This window comes from Chenopodium quinoa, unplaced genomic scaffold (genome assembly GCF_001683475.1).
Source record: "Chenopodium quinoa cultivar QQ74 unplaced genomic scaffold, ASM168347v1, whole genome shotgun sequence".
Taxonomy (NCBI): domain Eukaryota; kingdom Viridiplantae; phylum Streptophyta; class Magnoliopsida; order Caryophyllales; family Amaranthaceae; genus Chenopodium; species Chenopodium quinoa.
The window spans coordinates 4,053,603-4,078,492 of record NW_018742951.1 but is presented as its reverse complement, the minus strand read 5'-3'; the positions used below and the strand labels follow the sequence as shown (position 1 = coordinate 4,078,492).

Sequence of the window (24,890 nt, the reverse complement as noted above, 5' to 3'; positions counted from 1 at the left end):
GGTATAGTTGGTGAACAATGCCATTCAAAAGGTAAACAAACTAAGAAACATATCTCGAAGATCAAATACAGTATTTTCATTGGAAACATCCTTTTAGAACTCAGAATATCGCCAAATTATAGACACCGATTCATGCAAGGGATCATGAAAAAGAATTCACATAATATACTTTAGCTCAGCACTTTAATGAAATTAAATCAATTTCTCTATCAGCCATATGTATATGTAGAGGCTTGTATCTAATCGTAAAGTAATCATCACTTCATTGGAGCAAGAATGGTGTAAATTAACAATAACGAGACTATCACAATCGCTAAACCTAGAGTAAACCTGGGGCTTGTCCATAACATGAGGTTTGATCTCTCTGTTCTCTTGATTGGATCAACCTCTTCGGATAAAGGGTAGTTTGAACGCCTTGGATTCCAGGTCACGTATTTGTTTGGAGAAAACTGTGATGAGAAGCTCTTCTTCCCCTGCTTCTTGAAGTTTGACCATGCTTTGTCCCAATCAGTCGAGAATTTGTCACCTAGAAAAATTCAAGATATTATACTTTGGTTCTTATTTTACAACTGTACTAAATTTCAATGTAAAGCAAGTCTAGCCCAGTAGTATGTCAAGCAGTAGCCCGACTAAAGGAGAGAGTGTTTGGACCAACTTGCTTGGTGTAGTTAATACTCTTATAAGGATTCCTACAAGTTTGAGTCCTGCACCAACTACGGTTCTAAGGGGTGGGATTTCCCTCATCTTCCCCTCTACAAAAAGGGGAAAAAACAGCAAGGGACCTGGCTCATAAAGGCTGTACTGAGTCAAGCCGTGAAGAGCCAGGTCCCTGTTGGGTCCCTTCATCTTTCCTTCTCCAGAAGAAAGAAAATTAAGAGATTATTAGAATCCAAGACCACAAGTTAGTGTAAAACCTTTATGGAGAGACTAAACTCTAAGGAATTAATTGTTGCATGAAAAAACCTGAAATGGAAAAGGTTATGTTGGCCAAGCAAATCAACCTAACACCGTATTCTTTGGAATATACTTTTAATGTATGGATAATAAAAAGGTTAGCCATAAACTCCTGATCAGATTGAGGACACCAATGTCTACCAGACCTGAAGTACTTGAATAATATTTATAGTTTTGTGAGGCATTAACAGAACTATTCAAGCTCATTACCACAGACAGTTATTGTAAAAAAAGTGAAGAAGAATAGGTAATAAGCAATATCATCTGAATGCAGAACAATAAGTGAAGCAACCTCAGTAACATTCTTTTTCCTTATAATAATTCTTGACTTAAACAGAAATGTCACTTTAAATTCTTTACAGGTAGATTTGGATTTAGCAGGAATAAACATATTAATCTACAAACCTAATTTGACATGCTCAAGAGAAAGAAATTCATTAGAATGTATATTGATTTGGGGCACATACTGAGAGGTGCTTTAAGCTTGACATCTTTGTATAAAGCTCAGTTAAAAATGATATATTGCGGCAAAGTAAACATTGGACAAGGTGACGACAAGCAATGTTTAATTTCACAAAGATAATGCTATGAACAAGATGCAAAAAAATGAGAGACTATCAAATGATTAAGTCCTTGAATGATGCAAATACTGGAAGTCAGAACTCAGAAACAAAGCAAGTATCTGACTATTTTAAGAAATCCAAATAAGTTTCTGTTCCATATAATCATTGAGAAGACTTCTTGTGAAGGGAATGCGGACCGACTACTTCTCAAGACAGGATGATACGGAGAGAGCTTCAAATAATGATGCTAAAACAATCTAAACCTATCCTAAATGTACTTAGAAAGGAAGGAATGATATGCGTCAAGACATTTCATACTGTACCCAAAATGGATCTAACTTTATCTGTAAGGCTGCTGTAGGCATTCAGAACTTTCTCATCACAGATATATATTTTCAGCAGAACATTCTATCCATTTCTTACTAGAAGGCATATAACATAGTCCATTTAAGAATGCCTTCATGCTTAGACGCAAAGGACTTGAGCCCAAAGATGTAATACCAAAATTTCAACTACCAAACTATATTTCTTAAGAAGAGACTAGAAAAAAGGGGTTCATTTTTTTTTTTGTTTGGGTACAACTCGTACGAAGTATAAACTTTATCACAAGTTTGAGGAGGTGGCATGGAGAAAGATCTCATGTGTCATAATGAACCAAGTCCAAAGTATCATCTCTATAACTTGACACTTTTGGCAAACCATTCAGAAATTTGCAGTTCATGCAAAGTCATTTTGAAAGTCGAAACAACCCAACACTTGTTCTCACTGCCTCTTTACTGCTGCAATTTGGTGGTTGAATATTTCTGAAGATGTTGGGGTGAGGTCAGGGCTGGATTATAAGCGAATAGAAGCTGTACGGAACAGAAGGAAGACCACCCACCCTTTTATTTATACAACATGCATTTTATAGAGTCTATATATCATATTTGGTTGTGCTAAAACCGGGAAGGTTCTTATAAAGAGATCATCTTTAAGGCTGCTCAAAGGTTATCTGGTTGATTTAGGTAAATTTTGTCTTTTTGAAGTAATTCATAGCTTCTGCAATGTCAGGCAACTTGTTGCTTGAATATTAAAGCCCTGCTCTTGGCAAAGGCAGTCTGCTGCTATTAAGGTAGCTTTGGTCTGATTGTTTTAGAATTCTGATTGTTAATGGCCAAAATGGAATAGAACAGAAATAAAACAAAAAGAAATTCGACTTTCTAGCTCAGATCCAACTTCTAACATGCTGTTTTTTAATCAAACAGTTTTTTCTTGAACATGTTATACCCAAAAGGATATAGCTGGTAGCACAAAAGTAAAAAGATAAGTAACCACTTGCTTCATAGTAGACTAACCCCCCCCCCCCCCTGCGTTCTCTCTTTTTAAAGGTTGGGACTATATGAAGTCTTATTATATTATACTAAATAAACACATATTGCCAAGACGTTTGCCAAATATTGGCAGGCCTCTATCACGTAGAATGGATGAATCCTTTCTCCAAAATTTTAGAAGTTCCAATGAAATCCCAATTCTATACGAAGTAATTCAACTGCACAATGCACTAAGGTACTCAGACAGTTGAGAAGGGATAAAGTATTTGAAGGTCCAAAATACGGAAATAAATTCGCACTTCTCCAATTCTTTCAAAAGCCCAGATAAAACAACTTCATCAAAAAAACAACCAACCAAGTAAACCAAGAGCATAAATAGATACTATTTTACAAAAACACAGTAAACGGTTCCATAAGATATACAACATTTAGCAATCACAATGTGTTGCTTAATTACCAAATTCCACCACCTAATGCCAATCACACTTCTAGCCTTGCATTAGTATCCAAGTAATCCCGAAGTTCTAGCAGGATGAAAATTCATGCTAACTTAACCCCAAATTCCGGGTCCGATTCGTCTCTAAGATACATATTGAATCAATCAACAAATAACCATTTAAGCCTAAGATCAAATCAAAACAACCAACTAACCCAAGTTCATTTTCCTAATCCTCACCAAAAAATATTCCTCAAATTATAATTAATTAAAAAAATATATAATCCCTTATGCTAATACAGCTAAATAAAATGACATTAATATCAACAAATAATTGTATTCCTAAGTAGCTGAAAACTACAGTTAATTCAGCATCAAAGTATAAACAAACAAGAATGCATAAGAATAAGAGAATATTTGCTCCAAATTACAGGAAAAGGTTACAAAATTTGAGACGTTTTTAACTAAACATGATAAATTAAATCAACAATTGAAAAGATTAATTTTATTTTACCAGTTTTATTGTCTTTTGCATCATCATCATCAGGGTTTGGTTGAGGTTGCTGAGAGTTCTTCTTGGAGCAACGAGTCCTGAAAGACTTAGAAAAGTTGAAGGAATTTGATAAGAAGCTGCTTCGTCTAGGCTTTACAACCAAAATATCCATTTTCATCATTTTCTCATTGCTAGTTTGAAATGACTCTGCTAACCAGTGGTTTTCCAGTTTACTACAAGCCACACCTTCAACATCAAATTGAACGATTCTTTATTGGTTGCTTATTACCCACAGGCCACATACACACGAATAATGACGGGATAAAATTGTTGACTTATTTATCAAAATGTCACGAGGTAAACAATTTTTATCTATCATAGTGATTAACATGGACTTCTTCAATAAAAAAAACTTTTATTATTTTAAAAACTAAGGAGAAAAAAAGATGGTGAGATGAAATATATTTGTAGGTTTATCTAAGAGATAAAGTTGAATTTTCTCGATATTTTCGTCTGTGTCTCAAACCCCAAATAATACTCCTTCTGTGTTTTTTTTAGTAGTACACTTTGACCGACACAGTGTTATGTCAATTCAATTGATTTTAAATATAATAAGAGATAAGTGGGGCACTAGGAGTATTAAAAATTTGTAAAAGAAATATAGTGGGGTTAATCTATACCTAGTATTTAAAAACACAAACCATCTTATTAAACAATGCCACATGTCATCTCATTTACCTTATCCTTTTAATCCCCTTCCTAACATTTAATAAAAAATAATATAAGCCTTAATTTAATCAACCCGCCTTATGTGTAGCTGGCCACACCGTGTGACCACTTATATAAGAACAAAATAACCCCTGTAATACTGACCGAGTAACCCCTATAACACTGACCGAGTAACCTTACAACACTGACGAAATACCCCTGTAATACTGACCGAGTAACCCCTATAACCCCTATGATGGCTGGCCACACGGTGTGACCAACCACATATAAGAACTTGTGTACATTTCTTTATTATTTTGTTTTTCAGCTCGTCTTGTGTGTGGATGGTCATACGGTGTGGCCGATTTTAAAAGAACAAAGTAACCCCTATAATACTGATCGAGTAACCCTTATAATACTATCAAAGTAACCCCTATAAAGTTATAACACTATCGAAGTAACCTATGTAACATTGAACAAGTAACTCGTGTAACACTGACTAAGTAACCCCAGTAACACTAACGAAATAACCCCTATTTTGGCTCGCCACATCGTGTGACCAGCCACATATAAGAGTTTTTATTAATTTAATACTTATATAAATGTTGTTTAGTTCATTTTTCTCTAATTATATCTCATTCAAGTTTATTCAATTTCCAACCCTTCTTCTCCTTTATCAATTATTTATTTTTCCATTAAATTAAAACATATTGTAAAACTAAAAATTACATTATATACCTATAAGCAACCCGTGCATTGCACGGGCCAAAAGGCTAGTAATATATTAAAAAGTAATGAATGTGAGAGGAGAGAAAATTAATCTAATATTATACAAATAAAGGAGACATTTTTGGGAGCCATTCGACACACCACATAAACAAAAGTATTATTTCGACCAATGAAAAATTAGATTTATGTTTTATTTTATAATTAAAAATTTCATTCACCATCTTAGAAAAAGTAACGAATGAGGTTTGATAATACTGGTAAAAAAAATACTCCCTCCGCTTTTAAATACTTGCTCCACTTTCTATTTTCGACCGTTTTTAAATACTTGCTTCATTTCCTTATTTGGAAAACTTTTACAATATATAACTCATTTATCTCAACTAGTGGGACCCAATAGAATTATATATAATTACCTTTAGATTCTCTCTCTTCCAATTTACCTTCCGCATCACTAACCCCACTATCTTCATAATTTATTATTTTCTCCAATTTCTCCTAAAACTCTGCGCATGTAGAAATAGAGCAAGTATTTAAAAACGGAGGGAAAACAAATAGTAATTAACGAATTAAATTTATAAAAAAAAAAATTATCTTTTATACTTCCTCCGTTTTATTATTATTGCACCATACAAGTTGGGTACAATAATTTTGGTGGTGGAAAAAGGAAGAGATAGAAAGGTAAAAATACAAAAGTGTCCATGTGATGTAAACATAGACTAAATAATTAGTGTGAAAAAGTAAGGGTATTTTGGTATTTGTAGTGTGAACATAGATAATTTTTTGTCATAAAATAGAAATGATGCAATATTTGTGAAACTTCTTAAAAGGCAAGTGGTACAATATTAAAAGAACGGAGGAATTATTAAGATCTAAATTATTTAAAAAACTAATTATAAATAAAATAAAAAAAAATTTGATATTAATAATTCACATAGTTTATACAGAAATATTCATTTTATATGCACTAAATGTTCTCAAAAAAAAAATGCACTAATTGTTCAGTTTATATTACAAAACTATTGAATTATTACGAGTCAGACAAACATTTTTCAAAAATTTGATGTTCATTATATAGTTTTGTGTTCATATTTAAAAGGAAAATTTAACAACAACAAACCAACATTTGCTCCATTCTCCCAAAATGGACTAACCTTTAAATCTTCCCAAAATAAGCACAAGTTTGCATTTTTTCTCCCATACTAAACTAAGTTGAATTATGACCTGAATAACCGGTCAGTTTTTTTTTTTTCATTTAATTATCTTTTTAATTTAAAAAATTAACAAAATAAATAAATAAATAAAAAATAAATAAATAAAAACAAACAAACAAACAAAAACTCTGACCACCACCAGCCCTCCTCCCCCACCCACTGCCAGCCACTCCCCCCCTCCCTCCCTCTACCGACGCCCGGCGCTCAACCCACCCCCAGGCGCCGACGACCCCACCCCCTCCCTTTCGGCCTTTCCTCCTCTTCTCCCACCCAAATTGCTGTAACCACCCTAAATGGGTGATTTGCGATTTGCTATGTTCTGTGATGTCAGGGAAGTGCAGTGGTGATGCGGGTTGATATGGTGGCCAGATTTCTGATCGAGATTGTTGTTGTTGTTGGAGAGGGTGATTCCGGTGATGTTGAGTTCGAGGCGACCCATATGAGTTAACCCGAATTTGTCGATGGGTATTATGGGTCGATTGTCGGATTTGATCTTGGTTGATCGGATTTTTGCGGAGGAAAGAGAAAATAGGTCAAGAAGAAGAAGAAGGCGACGGTGGTGATGCGGTGGCGCGCCATTGATGATTTCTGGGTAGAATGAGATCCGATTAGAGAAGATCGGATCAGAAAAAAGGGGATCGATTTTCGATCTTGGTTGATCGGTTCTTGTCGGATTGATCGGTTTTTGTGTGTTAAGGTGCTACTTGCGGTTGAGCGTCGGCAGCCGGCAAGCCGGAGAGAGGTGGCTAGTGGGGAGTGGGGTTAGGTGGGGAAAGGGAGGGTTTTTTTTTTTAAATAATTTGATTTTAAAAATTAAAATAAATAATTTTTAGGATATTTTTGATTTTAACACATGACAAAAATCCGAAAATAGTTTTTAACACCCCAAAAAAAAAAACTTTTATTTTAACACCTGACAAAAAATATAAAAATAGTTTTAACACCATTTAACTGATTTTGTTTAGGAATCCGTTAAGGTGGTTCATGAGCCACGTGTCGCTTTATTATTGCCCAAAAAATTAAAAAAAAACAAAAAAAATTAAAAAAATTAAAAAAAAAAACCTAAAACTACCTAGCCACCCTAGCCCCACCATTGCCACCTTCTTCTTCTTCAGCTTGACCCACAGCCGGCGACGCAACGACCGGCGCACCACCTCCCCCTCCCTCACCGGCCAACCTAAACCCTTCCCCACTCACTCAATCACAGCAGCTCCACCTCCCCCCTCTCAATCACCTCAAGCATAAACCCAGAATTCGTCGCCATCACCTGCAGCCGCCACCTGCCCGTCGCCATCACCAGCCACGAATTTCAATTTGCTCTGAGTTTATGGCTGTTGCTCCAAGAACGGCCACGAATTCGGCCATTGATGGCCGAAATCGGCCGGTTAAGGCCACTCAGCCCCAAAACCGGTCGATTTCAACCATTAATGGCTGAATTCGTCGCCGTTTTTGGGCGTTTATTTGTGGCTGAATTCGGCCATTGATGGCGGTGTTAAGGGCGGTTTAGGGCTGGGGAAAGGGAAGGGGAGGGGTTCTGGTGGGTCGGGTAAACGGAGGGGGAGGGATGCGCCGGCGGCCGCGCTAGGTGAGGGTGGAGAAGAAGGTGGCGGTGGTGGGGCTGGGGTGGATGGGTAGTTTTAGGATTTTTTTTTTAATTTTTTAAAACAAGTAAAATGGTGACACGTGTCACTGTGGACTCCACTTAACGGTAAAAACCATTTTCGTAACATTTGTCAGGTGTTAAATAAATTTTTTTTTTTTTGGAGGTGTTAAAACCCAATTTCGGATTTTTGTCAAGTGTTAAAATAAAAAATATCCTAATTTTTATTAATTATCAAAATATTTAAAAAAAAAAAAAACCAATGAGGACATGACACGTGGATTGCAACCTGATATAACAAGTCAAGTGACCTGCTTGGTTTACTACGAGAGAAAAAATGCAAACTTGTGTTTATTTTGGGAAGATTTAAAGGTTGGTCCATTTTGGGACAATGGAGCAAAGGTTGGTTTGTTGTTGTTAAATTTTCTTATTTAAAATTTCAATGTTCATTTTCAAATAATAAATGTTCAAATTCGAGTAGTGTCATGTTCATATTTATTGATGCTCATTATAAAATAGTGTAATGATTATATTTAAAAATTTCAATGTTTATATACAAAAACTATATGTTCAAATTCTAATAGTTCATGTTTATATTCTAAATTATAATGTTCATTTTAAAAACAAATAGGTTCAAATGCAATGTATATACAAATAAAGATAAAATAAATTGTTTAAAATATATATGTTCATTATAAATAATTGTATGTTCATTTTTAACACTAAATGTTCATTTGTACTAAGTGTTCATATTTAATATACTGCATGTTTCAAAATTTGCGATTCATATATTTTTACTAAATGTTCAAAAGTATAGGTGTGGTGCACACTGCACCTATCTAGGTGCATCAGGGTGTACCTTAAAATTTGCGAACTGTTAACAAAGCAAAACATAGTTGCTGCAGCATATTTGGCAAGGAGATGTGCACGCTGAACCCGTGACCGATCAACTTTGTGAGCCCAACAGTAGAGCAACTTAGAAGTAATGAATTTGATGTGCCGAATAAGCCAGAGGTTTGTGATATCTCCTGGTTGTTGTCTTTAATCTGTCATGAAACCATGTATTTTAATGTCACTGGCTTCTTCTGTTGTTAATGAGATAAGTACATATTAACAATGTTTTTTCAAATTCTCAACATCCTTAATGACTTACTGACTGTTGTTCTGTTGCAGGCATCAGATACGATCACAAAAGTATACAAAGTATATTATCTTAGCCAGAGGAAACAAGTTTCTCGTTTATCAACTAAGCTTGTCAGCTAAGAATTTTAGGTCACTCGGTTGAGTTTCTCTTTCTCAACTAAATGACACGTGTTCAATTATGATGTCAATGGTTTTTACTTCAGTTATATCTATAGATAGATATAATCGACAATAATTGATAAATATGTAACAATTTTTCCTTGCAATGTAACTAAAACCTCCAATTCTCCAAACTTCATAAACCCACACATAAAGCTTAAAAATTATTTTATTAGTCAACTTTACATCGAGAGGTTCTTTACATATGTCAACTACATTATTAACATAGATATTGACTAGTACGGAGTATTAGGTATGAACTACTAGTATTGCTGCGACTGTATCACATTGACTTTGCATCCTTTTACAACACAGCTCAAGAGGTCAGCAACATCATTCATGATCCGAGACTTCCTCGAGAAATTGTCGTATTTTGATTCGTTCATTTGTGGTAAGGTCTGGATCTTCCCCGGTTAACCTCTTCCTCACCTGTGCTCTATCACTATCTGGATCATCAGCGGAAACCTGCAGATAGAGATTTGAGTGCAAAGAAAGAATCAAATGCGCAACAAAGGTGTTTAATTAATACTATGGCATCAGCCATCGGGCACACTTGAAACACTTTCTCCATTATGAAATAATTTTACCATTTGCTTCTTCACATTCTCATACAATAATTTAGCCATAAGTATTTTAATTGTGCATTGGTTAAACTATACTTCCTTTGTTACAAAATCATTGCAACTTCGCCATTTTTTAAAGTTCCACAAAAATTGCTTTTCACATTGCGGACATCCAATGTACCCTTACAGCCTTACTAAGTGGTTCCCTCTCACCTTTTACCCACTTTCTTAATTTATGCTTATCACCTCTCCCCCCAACCCCCAAAATAATGAGAAATGACGCAACAATTTTGCAACCAAGGAAGTAAACATCACCTAGCTTCTAATGTTAAACTACTTAGTTTACCACCCTCTCATTGGTCATGATGAAATGCATTATACTAATAACGGAGTATATAAAAGAATCTTAAGAATGTGCAGCAAGAATAGCAAACTTTTGACATTTTTTGAGACTCACCACAACATAGTTATTGGTATGACCATCCTTATTTGTAGGAGTGACAAGTTCATTCCTGTTGCAAGTCCATTCACCATCAACAATATACTTGTACTCGTAATGTCCTTCCTGTTAAGAGATAGTGAATGTCATGGGATCCGTTCGATCACGTATTTTTAACTTCAGTAGCAACTAGCATTGTCAAAACATTAATAATCCTAATTGAAATAGTTATAATATAATCATCCAAGTAATTAAATAGAAATTTTACAGAGAACAATAAAGGAAATTTGGTGCTCCATAAAGAAAGAAAGACAAAATATAAATAGAAAACAAACTTGTGGCATAGGGCAGGCATTAATGTATATCTACGCATAACTTACCAGCAATTCTCTCTGTAGAATCCAAGCATTTTGCTCCTTGTCAAATTTCAGTGGAACTTTCTGAAATTAAAAACTCTTAAGTAAATGATGCTTCATACAGAATCCAAGATAAGCAATGAAGTAGCAAAAAGAAATTGCAGGAACACAGTTCAGTGTAACACATGCCAAATTGACCAGGAGCAGGAGTCACTTATCTAAAGACAAATAGAATGAGTTCATGATCTAAACATAAGGTTTAGTTTTTATTTCAGCTGAAATTCCTTATCCAAACTTGTAAGCTATGTTACATGGACTCGGGAACGGGTGTCGGACACGGACACATGTCCAAGTGTCTGATCCGACAAGTTCCAAAATTTTAGGACACTGGGATCTATCCGTTATTTGGACACTGGCACAGGGACACGTCAATAAGACACTTAAATTTATATAAATAAATTATTTATTACAAAAGCTTTAAAATTTTCATAACGTCCACCCCTATTTTTTTTTTTTTACTTTAATTCTTTCCTCGGTTAATTCTTCTTCTCTCCATCTACTCTATATCAATGATGGTCTTAAAAAAAGATGTGTTTTTCTTTCATGCTTCTCCTCTTTTTTCCTCTCCACTCTTAATGGAAGTGTCCGAGTGCACGGTGAAGGGTCGGTGTCCGTGACACTCCGTGATTTTAGCCGTGTCCAATTAACATATCTAGTAAGAGCTTATTGAAACAAATTAGACATATCTAAGCTTACCTGAATTTTAATTTAAACAATGAAATGATTTTATTTGTCTTCGTCCAAATCTATATAAGATTATTCTTCTTAAATTTTTTTAAAGGTGAATTGACAAAGGCCTTGCTTTTAAAAGAATAAGATATTAGCCCCACTTATAAGATAACATAAAATAAAATAAAACAGAAAAAAGTAGAAGCATAGACTTCTTTTTATTAATCCAAACTTATCTTGCAATTACTTTTCTTTAAAACTAATTCTATTAGGAAGAAATGAAAGAAGGCCTAAAATCATAACAATAAGATGTTGGTCCAACCAAAATAAATATATTGTCAGCACTTAGATTAATTACATAGTAACTAGGTGGTTTGGATGTGCATATTTCACAAGGGGCATGATCCACGAAATAAATGGTGCTACCACTTGCCTATTAAGAAGCCTACTCCCTTTATCCCATAAAGGTGTCTACACTCACCTTTGCACAAAGAACTAAGTGATAAATGGTGTTTAGTTATCAATTATTATTTAGAATTTCTACACGGTGACCTCGTGATATTGCAAATTCTACACGGCGGAAACTTCTTCTTCTTCTTCTTCTTCTTCTTCTTCTTCTTCTTCTTCTTTATTTTAGCTTTTCGAGTAACCTCATGAAATTGCATAAGCAATTAGTGTGCTCTTATTAGAATTTTATGGCTAACCCTTGGTGTTATATTGTTAACTCTTAGCTTAAATAACTGAATTTACTAACCTACCCTTCTAATTGAATCAACCAATAGGCATCCCCACTCTCCCAGACACCCTACTCCACCCCAAACACCCAATCACCCATAGCTCCTATCCAACCCAACCCACCCATAGCCACACCAACACCACCAGCCACCCACAGAAACTGCCTAGCACCCACCAAAACCTCAAACCAACCACCAAAGGATGGGGTTCATAGTAAAGAGATGGTCTGCCATGAAACACTTGTACACCTAGCAAATGAACACAATTTACCTAGCCACATAATCACACCACATACACAGAAATGGAAACTCCACTAGTACATGACACGTGTACACCTAAATAATGTTCATGCGGGATCCATCTTTAATGTCAGGAAATGAAATAATCCAACACAAATTCAAAAATGAGAGATGAAATTGGACTGGATCTCTGACTAATAGCACTGGTGATGTATTTAGTCTTCCCTTGTCTATGTGCCCAAGAATTTTCTTAACAAGTCAACTTTGTTCTTCATTCGTTTACAGAGTTCCAATGTTTGTAAGAATCAAGAATGTGTATTTCAGAATTCAACCAGCAATTGGACTCAGCCTCTTTGAAATCACCTCTTCCTGATTCACCAGTTAGCTAAGGTTTTCCAAGATACTTGGTCCTAAACCTCTCATCTAAAAGTAAACAAAACAAAAATGCACCCTTGTACTACTAAATATTGGTCTAGGACAGCAGGTTGGATCCCAGTACTTTTGTAAGCTTAGGTTAACTGATGAGATGATTGAGATCCACTATCTTTCCAAAAAAAAAAAAAACCAATAATAATACTTATAAACATTAGTTAAGCAGAAGAAAAGTTAACAAACCTATAAGTAAGAAAATTATCAAAAAAACAGAATGCAGATTATAATATTGTTACCTGGCCCCAACCAACATCAAGCCCAGAAATTTCAACAAGGGTACAACTTGGATCATCCCATTTGCATATGATTGACTTCTTTTTGAGGCCTGTAAGCTTTGGATGAGCAGCAAGACATGCACAATTGTGAGCAAACAGAGATAATTTTCAGTGACTAATTAGGTACTTCCTAGTTTTCACAACATCAAGAAGAGATCAAATTCTACTGGTTGAGTGGACACTATGTTTCTTGGTCAAGGGGAATGTCATATATTTCGTATATATTTAGGCTTTTACTTGACTGGGTTTGATGCAGAAAAGCATAATTCAAATCAAATGAGTTATCTAGACAAAGCAGAAGGTAAAAAAAATGGCAAGTCAAAATTTTTGTCAACCATTGCTCAACCCTCTTCTTTTTTGCTACAAGCCTACAACCACCCTTCTCCCAAAATCCCCGCTCTTCAACAAGTAATATTCCATTATCCCTCTTCTGCTCCCTTTCTCTTTCAATGTTTACAACTTTAATATACATGCAGTGTAGAACTAACTCCCCAAACAAATGCTTTTACATCTGAATGAATAATAAGGAAAATTTGATCTTTGAAGCTAAGATTACATGTGATTTTGGTTGCATTATACTTCATCCATTTCTTTTTAGCTGACATTTTTTTTTCAGTCACGGTTGCCAATGTATTTATGCAACCCTTAATTTCTTTATCAACTATTAATAAAAACTTATATATAGTTGATATATTTTAAAATTACGTATCGAGATGAATCTAATAAGATCCCACATGAATATGTTTCTCCTTATGTACATATCATAAAGGACGGTCAAAGAGAAGCATATGAATAATGCAAAAGTCAAAACGTGTTGTTAAATGCACTTTTAGACCACTTTTGTATTCCAATATTTCCTTGATGTGACCACTTTCTCATGAGTTTATGCCCCATTTTATGCATCTTTAATGTAAATCCTTTAGTTGCGTTATTTCAATATTCCTTGCATAAATTTACATGTTTTTAAGTGATTTGTCCTTATAATATCCCCAATTCAATTGATTAGAACCTTTTGCTCATGAATATTATGAGTCCTTAATGTAGGATACCTCGGAGACACCATAACGAAAAGCTAATATGAAGGCAAAGCCCCAAGCATCAAGAAATCAACGAGGAATACAAGTAGGAGAAAAACCGGGGAAGAGCAGCCGCACTAACCAGTGGAGCGACTACTTAACTACAAAAGGCGCCAAGTAGAAGGCTTGGAGTGGAGAATTTAAGGTAGAAACACTCCACTATATGAAGCGCCTGCTCCATAACTCATTGGGAGACTTGTTGGAGCGTCTGCACGACCATAGAGTGCCCGCTTTGCTAGGTCTTTATCAGACCTTTAATTACCATTTTTGGGCCACTTATTAAGGGGCTACAGAGGAGTATATGTACCTTTAATTCATGCAATTAAGGGATATTCAGATTATTAACATTAAATTTTTAGATTAAGAGTGTATTTTAGAGTGAGAAGTGGAACTCCATTGTTAAATCTTCAACATTCAATTAAAGCTTCAATTTTTTATAATTCTTATTTTACTTTCCTAGTTGTTGATTTCTTAGTTGATGTTAGTTGATTGTTGTTGATCAAAGATTAGTGCTTAAACCTTTTATTAATCATGTTTAATGTATCTTGCTTGGTTATTGATTGTAGCTTGATTTCCATGGTTTTGATGTTAATGTCCCTACTCTAAGCTAGATTTTTTGCTAGGGTAGGGGGTGATGGGTTGTTGTGATGCTTGATGATGATCTTAAATGATTAAGTTGTGATATTTGTATACCTCTGAGATAATTGGTAATATCCTTATTGCTTGGTCTCTTTGGCCAATTACTTCTTGACATTTATTGTTATTAAACTAGTTATGCGAAGTGAGCTAGTTTATTGCACTTAACTAACCTAATAGCTAATGCCGACCATAAAAATTAGGTGCTTGAACATCTAGTGTGTGGGGGGAGTGACCTAATATGATAAATTACCCCTTGATACCTCTTTCATCGACTAAATCATCATTAATTGTTTAATTTCCTCGTGAATAGCTTGATCCCAATTTTCTTTTTTTTCTTACTATTGATCGTGTTCTAATTTTTTAAAATTTGTTCAATTGCCTTGTTTGTTAGTAGTTATTCAACTTTCTTAAATCACCTAAAACACAAAAAAGAATACATACCCATTGGCTTAAATAGTACATGAAATGAGGTCATTGCATTATTGATTCCCTGTGGAAATATGACCTTTGGTTATCACTCTACTTTGGTTAGTGATTAGTTCGGAATTTATTAGATTATGAGAGAGGTAATTCCAAACTATTTCCCTTATCAAGTGTCAGCTAAGAAAGATGGTATGTAAAAAAGTGCAGGGAAATAACTTAGTAAGAATATATACCATAAAAATATATTAGTTTTAGAATTGGGTGGCACACAAATTATATTTTAGTTGGGAGATTCAATTCTTGTATACAAGTTGTGGAAGTTTCTTAGATCCGGGTGGACAAGGTATATATTTTGAGTGGCTATAACATGGAGGATTGTCATGTGCAGAAGTGTGTGAGCCCTTCACACCACCAAGCCTTAATGAGGGGGTGAGATATGAGAAGAAAAATATGCGAGCTTTGGTGGAAAAAGGTTTACCTACTTTGCATGTACAAGATAGGGTTGTGACAAAGACAGTGTGTGCTTGTAAGAAGGGGTGCAAGTTTAAAATCATATATTGGCTCAAAGAGAATCTGAGACAGTAAGTAGTGTTTCCACTGTCCAATTTAACTCATTTTTGTCAGAGGTTATGTTGCAGGGTGGATCATGTTGAATCTGGAGGAGTTACTCACACTTGCATTATTGAAGCTAGGCTTTTATTCGCACTTTGATAGGTTTAAGGTTTTATGTATATGTATCAAAAAAGACATGTTTTACAGGGGTCATATACTATGACATGCTAAGATACTTCATAGTTAAGAGTGGTTGGATGAGAGTAGTCTTGAGTTGGGTGACCTTAGGAAATATATTGGTGTATAGGACTAGTTTTCAGACTAAATAGTACCATTTCATAAATATCCATGACTCACAAGGTGGCTACAGTACTACAAAATGGCACAAGAGACTTTGCTTGAAAGTCAAACTAGCCTCTTAACAAGGAAGATTTGGACCTACATTGCATGTCAAGAGAATATGTAAGAACCAACCAAGAATGACGAACATTAATTTTTGTTTAAGGAAATTTGACCACACTACATATACCAACAAAGTAAACCTTCCTCTTAAGGGATTCTTACACTAACATACTCATGCTTGGTGGGAAGTTGTCCTTTAAGGGTTTAGGGTTAATCAAGGTCCTCAGCTACAAGCAGCATTATCTGCCACTAGAAAGGGGGTTAGGGTCACAACTTTCCTCTACAAACTGGTATTAGAGCACAAGGTCTGATCTAATGATGGTGACTATGAACAAGAGAATTTTTGGAACTTATTGGATCATAAAAAAAAACAGTTAACACGTGTAATTAGTTATTTGGTTTAATCTACTAGGGCTACTACAACATGCAAGTTGCAATCTTATGGCCTCAACCTCAACAGTAAGAGTGAAATACAAGAAAGTTACTGAAAGGAATATGCGGCCTGATGGAATTATAAATGATAAAAATAATAAATAGTGAGCAAAAACAATATTGCTGATTGAAGACTACAATTTTATGCAGATGTTTTACTAGAAAACAATTAAAATTTTCACTTATTTATGATTTGGAGGATAACTAGTAATATGTTATTACCCAGATAAAACGGTACGTACCACATGTACCATCCAAATACACTATGAACTCTCTCCTCCCTTAAGGGCATATATAAACACTAAATGCATTCTTCAAGGATAGGAAAAATAAAAAATAAAGATTTTGCCAAATCAATTGGAGGCTAAATGAGAATGTACAAAAGGAACTGTAAAGATGAAGTCTGCAAATAAACAACTCACAATGTCAGCTGTTGCACTTTTAATAGCATCCAATTTAGGGCAACAAGAACGTTTGCTCTGCAAGAAAAGATCAGCAATAAGGTTTACCATCCTAGGTAGCATTTAAAAAAGGATTTTTTGACAATTACCACCTACAATTATTGCTATTTTAGGAATTACCACCTACAGTTTTTTTTTTTTTTTTTTGAAATTTACCGCCTACATTTTTCCAAAACACTAAAACTTCCCACCACTTTGACCAACCCCTCAAAGATGACGTCATCCTTGTTATTTCCCTCCGTTTTCTTTCTTCTTCACTTGATTCTCACTTCCCTCTCCTTCCACTTCCATCTAAATTGAGGCATAGCTTGAAATCAAATTGCTAAAAACCCTAATTTTTAAAGATTCGAAGCAAGAATAATGCATTTTGAAACCCTAATTTATTATTTTAGTAATTTGATTTTAGTATTTGTGCAAAATTAAAAAGAAGATGAAGAAGAAAGACCGAGTATCGAACAAGGAGGGAAGGAAAAGGAGGGAAAGTGAGGGAAAGACCGTTTGTGGGCTCCACCATGACATCATCTTCAAAATGGTGGGAAGTTTTATCATTTTTATAAAATGTAGGTGGTAAATTTCAATAAAAAAAACTGTACGTGGTAATTCCTAAAACAGCAACAATTGTAGGTGGTAATTGTCAAAAAATCCTTAAGAAAAAGGTGATAACTAATAAATATATACTTGTAGATGATAGAGTAGTCCAACTCAAAACACAAACTAATTTTAGCATATATTTAGCAAGGGTAGAATACCTACTGAGTAGATAAATCAATCTCCCCTTTACAAAGTATAGGCTACCTCATACACACACACACACACACACACAAATGATACACTCACTCTGTCCCGAAAGATTGCCCCATAACACCATATTAATGTACTCTCTGTCCCACAAAGATAGCACCAAGTTCACTTTAATAAGAGAAAAGCAAAGTTGAGGCAGGTTGGTTGGTGGGACCAAAAATAAAGTTTGTGAGAGACTGAGAGTAATGTATTTGTCCTTCATACCCACTTATAATACGGGGGAAACTCAACGGGACATCCAAAATGAGAATTTGGGGGGTGGGGGGAGGGTAAGATATCGGTTTACTTATGCTTAACAGGTTGTAAGTAAATATTTCATTATCTTTAAATGTAATTTATAAAATATAAAAAAAAAAAAAAACACATACACACACGTTTATCTAAATAATGTTGGCCAGTTTCGATCAGAAATTAGAAATATAGCTGTCTCAGATTCACATATTACTCTAGTTAGGAAATGGGTAAACAAAATGAATGTTGATTCTTTATATGAAGAGGTTATCAGTAGGGAAGCTTGTATCTGTGCATCCAGCAGAACATATAAATTTACCAAAAGACAAGATAATAGGCATAACCATAACTGATATTTACATTACACCATATGGTTGGATAATTGACAGGTAAAACCATTGGAAGTATAGAATATTTTGAAGTTGCTGAGAAAAAACAAATTAGTTTAACATGTTATAATTGTGTGAAATTGCTTGCTAGTACAAAAAATTTTGCATTAAAGTATTAAACCAAGGAGTTTTGAGTTTGACTCTAGCCAATGTATACCAGAAGTCAAAAGATGCAACTCTAACGTAAGTTGCAAATGCCTAGGAGATCTAAAGGAAAGTTTCCCACCAAATAACACATGTTATCAATATGTAATCTACAGAGAGCATCAGCCAGAGATGGATTAAGAGCTTTTATAGTAGCTCAATTACTGCCTGTTTCAACCTTCCTACATATATCTACTTTGTTGTTACTGCTTCCTCACTTCACAGATAGGAAGATAAGCACAAACACAATGATGCTGTTCTCACTAGAGTTCAGAGAGACACGCCATCTTCACTTCTTTTTGGCTTATTAAGACTGCAGACTGAGACATATTATCCCAAGAACCAGGAGGAAATATGAGCTTCCTATAAATCATAAACTTTTGCCTGTATGATAGTATTATTTCAAAACTGCTATAAAAAATACAAATTACTAAAGCTCTTGCACAGGCACCACGTACATTGAATATCTCTGAGACTTGGTTAGCACATTAAGTCTGGAGACTTTGGACCCTAAAGGCATAAACAATTTGTTGTCTTGGCTTCTATGGCATATTTGTATTTGCCAAATACCAACGTGCTGTGTCATGGAAAAAAAAATTCCAGGACCAGTTACAGTCCTGGAAAAAGGATTGGAAATACCTTGTATGTCTATACAAATTTAGCAAAATCAGTCTTCTTTTATCATTTCAAAATTTCAAGTGGCTTCTTAGAGTATATCATATAGAATTGGTAAGGCGGCAGCACTCAAGGGCATGAAATCCCTAATTTCCGACTTTAAAAAAAATATTTTAGTAAGAGTTTAGATCAAAACATCAAATGACTTACTCCCTTGGTAAATGAATGGTGCCAAATCAAACAGCATTGACAAATAATAGATCCATGCAGCACAAATGAATAATTGAAAGAATGCACACGTACCAGCAGTAACCTATGGGCTTCATTTAGCCTATATCCTTGAACCCAATACATGTAGGCTAACTGCAATTCAATCGTGAATGTTAGATTATAGCACATAAGTGCAATAGGCAACAATGCAGCAATTAAAGTAAAGCAAAGTGTTTCATCTTTTTCCTGTTTATCTGCCAGAATTTAAGACTATAAATAGACCAAGTAAATGCATCTCTAATTTCAAGGTGCGGTACCGACTAAACGTTTTAAAATTTAAAAAAAAAAAAAAAAAAAAAAAAGGTTCACAAATATAATACACGTATTTTTATTGTGTTGATTGTGTTGACTCCATAATCCTTGAATACCATAATATTGGTTTTGGGCTTGGAAAACTTAATGCCAATAATATCACTTTCTGTATGCAGTATAATTTTCCCCCTAAAACCTCATTCTCTTTCCACCCCCTCCCCACCCTCCCTTTTCTCTGCTCTGGGTCCAAATTGTATATAAATATTTCACTTCAAATGTGGAATCTTCTTTACCCCCTCTCATTATCACCATTACTGAGTCTTCTTTCCCCCTTCTCATTTTCGCCATCATTACATCAATTTCAAGGTCTAAGAAAAAATTGCCAGATAATCTACAATGAGATTGAGTCTGGTATGCCAAAATCCACTTTTATGTGATCTTGAGCAGTGGAATATAACTTTAGACCCAAAACTTTTGAAGCCATAACTTCAGTTTCAATGAATTTCCATGACGCGCGCGCATGCAAGCACATATCCACAATGTCAGTGAGCACTATAAGCTCAGACATCCTCCGGCAGACACAGTTTAACTTGCTAACACAATTGATATCTATTTTACGAATTGAGATAAACAAACTCAGAGGCTGAACTTGTGGGGGAAAAAAAAAAGTAAAGGCAGTTACTCAACAATATTGCGTGGCTACAAGATGAAAATAATGTAATATATAAAGGCTGCCTATATCTTGTTTAGTAATATGGTCAAAAGATCCAACAGTTTACCAAAATTTTAAGTAATCATGCAGAAACTTCAGGTCACCAAATCAAATCTAACCTCATACGGTAGAATTAAAATATCATTATATTTGGGCTCCATCAAAACAATCCAATTCTAATTGTGTGAGCTTCTTGTATTGTCAGATTGTTCTATTATAACCATAGGAAAAAAAATAAATAAGCCACAGTATCGCCCTATTGTTCTTTGATTTTCATGATTTATTACCTTTTTTGTAAGCTAAATTATACAAGGAAAAAAAAAGTTCAGAAAGAAAATATTGTGATAAATCAGCAGCAGACCTTACAGCCACCACTGAAGGTGTACACTAGGAGGGAGAAGAACCGTGACTTGGCATCAGGGGACCAGAAACAAGCAAACACCAGTCATTAATATTCCACTGTGGTCAGCTAGTGAAGACAAATTAGCAATTAAGGATTGTAGTACTTTTGGTAGTATGTTTTGTATATATAATGAAGAAGGATTTAGCCTTGATGTTATGTTGAGTATTGAGAACTTTGTGAGAGTTTGGTAGCCTGAAGTTACCTCTTGAAAGTGATAACCTCAAGTTATGAAGACAACCTTTTGGCTGGAATTAATGAAAGCTTGAATCTTTCAGCTATTTCCTGTTTAATAGTTCTTATTTCTTGTGTTGCAAAGTCAGTTCTCTAGAAAGTATCCCCCATTTGATTAAACATTGACTATGTTTCATGAAAAAAAACCTAATACAAAATAATATATATCAATTACATTAAGGACAGGATAAATTGGTAGACCAACTAATAGAAGTTCACAAACATTTTTATGCTTTGACCATCCGATATTAGCAAAATTTCAGCAGTAAATCCAAATGAAGAAACAGGGGTTTGAATAGGAAAATGAAACAGTTGAACAAAAGTAGACACGAAAAAACAAAATGATAAACACAAGCAGACGAAAGGGAACAAAAGTGATATAGAGCATACCGCAACAGCAGGAGCTCTACCCATTCCAGCAGTACAATGTATGTAGGCAATGCCACCATTTCGGTTCATAGCCTTATATAACTTGCTCACCACAGCTGGAAGCCTCATCCGTAAATCAAACCCGTCAAAGTCCCTGTCATATTTGAAATATTAATCCAAAATCCTTCAAAAGGGCTAACCAACATGACAGAGCATGTGGAATCTTAATGGTAACGCCTTAATCTTTAGATAGAACAGCCTTAACGAAAGAACACTACGCTGCGTGGATTGTGTAGAGAGGGTAATATGTACAGTGCAACACACCTTTATTCCTAACTAAGCAAGAAGCACTCAACATGCATCACCTACAAGCTAAAGATTTAATAATATATGCGGCATTATTACACCGTTCACGTCAATTTTTAACACAAGCGTTTTTACCATACAGAATTAAAACTGAAACCCTGCTGTTACCATAAACTGACACCTCCACTTTAAGTGTACTTTTCCTTGATCTATATAAAACAAATTTAAATTTATGAACGAAATTTGAAGCCAAAGTCTTGAGAGTAAAACAAAGTTGTAAGCCACTGCAAGCCAAAGCAATCCTTCCTTTTAACTCCTTGTTTATGATCTGGGCACAAGGATTTAGAGTAAGATGGCAATTTGGTATATCCCGCACCACCAGCCCAGGTGGAGCAGGTAAGGGCATGACTTTGACAGGAAGTGGACAGACCGTGTGGATGTCGAAAGTCATAACCGTCAGGGGTACCAGGTAGGTGGTGTATTTATAAGCTTTTTCACCTCGTATCGACCCATCCTGTACTGCATCAACCCACCCTGCTTACCACCCCATTTGAAAGCATACTCTACCAGATTTTGGCCTAAACAAGATTGTCCAAATATATACCCAATGTCGAAGTTTTGAGTATAGAACATGAGAGCAAAAGAAAATTTTGATATTCGTTTATTATAGCCACTGAAAGTATGGTTTGCAAATGCTCAAGATTCAAGAGGCAGTAGAGAATTACAAAGGATAGATCAACAACCTTATTTCAGCACGGATATGTTCTATATCAATATATTTTTCTGCATACTTCTGAATAGCTTTGATATCAACTCCAAAATATCTAAAATAAGTTGAGAAATCATCAAGAGTATTTATGTCAAAAAAAAAACAAACAGCAAACATTTATACAAGGATTCAATATATTTTTTGGTTCAATGTTTGCAAATTTAAGCCACCAGAAGACTCTTATAGACCAGTAGAGGATACTCTAGATCTGGATCTTGTTGGAGACAGAAAATTGTTTTAACACCAATATTTCGAAGTTTGTCAACATCTGCAGGACTCTGCATTAGAGATAATGTGTTATAGAAGAAAAAGTTTTCAAGACATAGAAGCAAGCACAGGCAGAAGATAATATACCTGTAGGCATGAACCGACAATCAAGTCTGGCCGAATAAAATTATAATTTATCCCTAATTCATGCCTGTAAGTCAGAGCTGTGGATTCAAAAGTTAGAATAGATATACTAGCAAAGAGGATACCTCAGACACTAAAAGACAACAAACGAAAAGCAAAGCTCTTCAGATACAGAACAACAGAAATAATACAAAAGATTAAAAAAACAACAAAACAGACAGTGTACTAGCACATCGACTCATCGTTATAATTCACTGAAACCTAGGAAAGTTTGGACTTACAAGCACCCATTGCTTCGGTCATGGTATCACTGTATACATCTGATTTTTTCTCCTCTGCAACTTCGCTCATCTCACTGCTGGATTTCGAGCCAGAAACTGCCTGCAGAGTAACATTTACACTATCATTTAAATCATGATGTATACAAGTACCTAATACAAATTCACTGAACACAAGTAGAATATCCTCAAACCAACTAGTCACATGAATTGTATTAAACAACATGCAGCCACAAATTCCAATCCATTTATCACCCACAAAGACACCGAAAATTAGTACTGTATTTTCTTAATTGAGAGCTCAACAATTATTAGACCCACATGATATATCCTCAACACAATCAAAGCAAATCAACAACAAAATTCAGCAATAAAATGGACAAAATTGAAACTTGAAAATTGAAACTCGAAAATCGAAATGTCGAAACAAATTACTAACCTTTACAGCCAAACTCTGGCGAATATCCAGATCATTAGCATTCATCACAGGCTACATATTCCACCCCAAAACAAATTAACACAAATATATTAAAAATTCAATATCATCAACAAATTAATACACTAATTTGAAAGAAGGAGATAACATACCAACATATGAACAAAGCTTGAAGATTTAATTTCATGGGGTTTGAAGAATTCAGATGGTAAAGCATAAAGCCTGATTATAACCCAAAATACCAAACATATAAATAAATAATATTGAATGATAAGCAAAACCAAGAACAATAATTTAAAATTGTCAGATTAACGACTAAAACTGTTTACCTGGGAAAATTCTGAAGACAATTCATTGCAAAATTATAAAAAAATGCAAAAGATAAAGCAACAGCAAATAGAGGGGATCTTTCTTCTTTCTTTGTAAAGCTGAAAGGGGAGTACTCTATAAAAATGCACGAAATAATTGGTGGGACACTGTGAGTATAACAGATATTTTTTGGTTAGATCTTCTAGTTTGGAATTTGGAACATTACATTATTAAATTAAATTAGATTAGACAGGTGTCAAATTGTCAATACTGGTCGAGTTTAGTGAAGTCAGATCGGGTCGGGTCTATCATAAATTTGAGTCAGGTCAATTTATTACATTTATCATTTATCAAGTCGAAATTCGTAAAAATAAATAAATAAATAAATAAAGTAAATTGAAATAATAATAATAATAATAATAATAATAATAATAATTCTAGTCCGATCAGGTCGTTTTTTGACACCTCTACATTAAACTATAGACCTACAGTTATGAGAAAATGCAAGTTTATCTATTCTAATCTATATATAATACTAAAATAACAACCGCTAACATCATCCCTTTTCAAATTATACTCATGTCAAATTGTGGTAGAAAACTTTCCCGCCTAAATCAATTGCTAACATCATATTCTTATCATTATTTTTACCTTCTTTTTTTTTCTGAAAGATCCTTATTTTACCTTAAATTATTATATTATAATTTCTAAAAATAATTATTATATTATAAACTCCATATATTATACAGTATTACGGATTTATGAGTGACTATTTGACTTCCGAATATAATTATTTTGATCTAAATAGCATTGCAATCAATAGTTTTGTTTCTATAAATTTTCTCATATGAGGTATATATATAAAATATATATATTTCAAAGAATTTTTTTATGTTGTGCATCGCACGAGGCTAATCTAGTACAATTTCTAAAACAGGTTATGTTGATATCATTGATGGACTCTT

General features: G+C 34.5%; 2 protein-coding genes and 1 long non-coding RNA gene across 5 annotated transcripts; 1 reads left to right on the top strand and 2 right to left on the bottom strand.

The window, feature by feature from the left end:
• Positions 1-54: 54 nt before the first annotated feature.
• LOC110728533 lies at positions 55-4,039 on the bottom strand. The gene is made up of 2 exons (XM_021908172.1): positions 3,778-4,039; positions 55-526 (listed from the first exon to the last, which is right to left on the bottom strand). The coding sequence occupies exons 1-2, from the start codon at positions 3,935-3,937 to the stop codon at positions 258-260; spliced, it is 429 nt and encodes a 142-aa protein (XP_021763864.1). The 5' UTR covers positions 3,938-4,039; the 3' UTR covers positions 55-257.
• Positions 4,040-7,427: 3,388 nt separating this feature from the next.
• Positions 7,428-9,298, top strand: LOC110728532. 2 transcript variants are annotated; one of them, XR_002512706.1, is made up of 3 exons: positions 7,428-8,406; positions 8,910-9,018; positions 9,178-9,298. It is a non-coding gene; the product is annotated as an uncharacterized LOC110728532 (long non-coding RNA). The 2 variants fall into 2 exon arrangements; XR_002512707.1 differs by having other exon boundaries at positions 8,901-9,018.
• Positions 9,299-9,419: 121 nt separating this feature from the next.
• Positions 9,420-24,093, bottom strand: LOC110728530 (phosphoglucan phosphatase DSP4, amyloplastic-like). Of its 2 annotated transcripts, XM_021908170.1 has the most exons (14): positions 23,946-24,093; positions 23,769-23,838; positions 23,620-23,670; positions 23,184-23,283; positions 22,906-22,982; positions 22,753-22,829; positions 22,526-22,606; positions 21,498-21,630; positions 19,543-19,602; positions 17,021-17,077; positions 13,036-13,131; positions 10,689-10,748; positions 10,327-10,434; positions 9,420-9,771 (listed from the first exon to the last, which is right to left on the bottom strand). In XM_021908170.1, exons 1-14 carry the CDS (start codon positions 23,969-23,971, stop codon positions 9,640-9,642), a joined length of 1,128 nt encoding a protein of 375 aa, XP_021763862.1. In that variant the 5' UTR covers positions 23,972-24,093; the 3' UTR covers positions 9,420-9,639. The 2 variants fall into 2 exon arrangements, with proteins under 2 accessions (XP_021763862.1, XP_021763863.1); XM_021908171.1 differs by lacking the exon at positions 17,021-17,077.
• Between the last annotated feature and the right edge of the window lie 797 nt (positions 24,094-24,890).

Excerpts from the sequence above, each read along its gene's own strand:
- LOC110728533 (XM_021908172.1), bottom strand. The coding sequence starts at position 3,937 with ATGATGAAAATGGATATTTTGGTTGTAAAGCCTAGACGAAGCAGCTTC. Across the intron at positions 527-3,777 it reads TGCAAAAGACAATAAAACTG|GTGACAAATTCTCGACTGAT; the intron begins GTAAAATAAAAT and ends GAATTTTTCTAG.
- LOC110728530 (XM_021908170.1), bottom strand. The coding sequence starts at position 23,971 with ATGAATTGTCTTCAGAATTTTCCCAG. Across the intron at positions 23,284-23,619 it reads GCCAGAGTTTGGCTGTAAAG|GCAGTTTCTGGCTCGAAATC; the intron begins GTTAGTAATTTG and ends GTTACTCTGCAG. Across the intron at positions 21,631-22,525 it reads CATATCCGTGCTGAAATAAG|GGACTTTGACGGGTTTGATT; the intron begins GTTGTTGATCTA and ends CAAATATGACAG.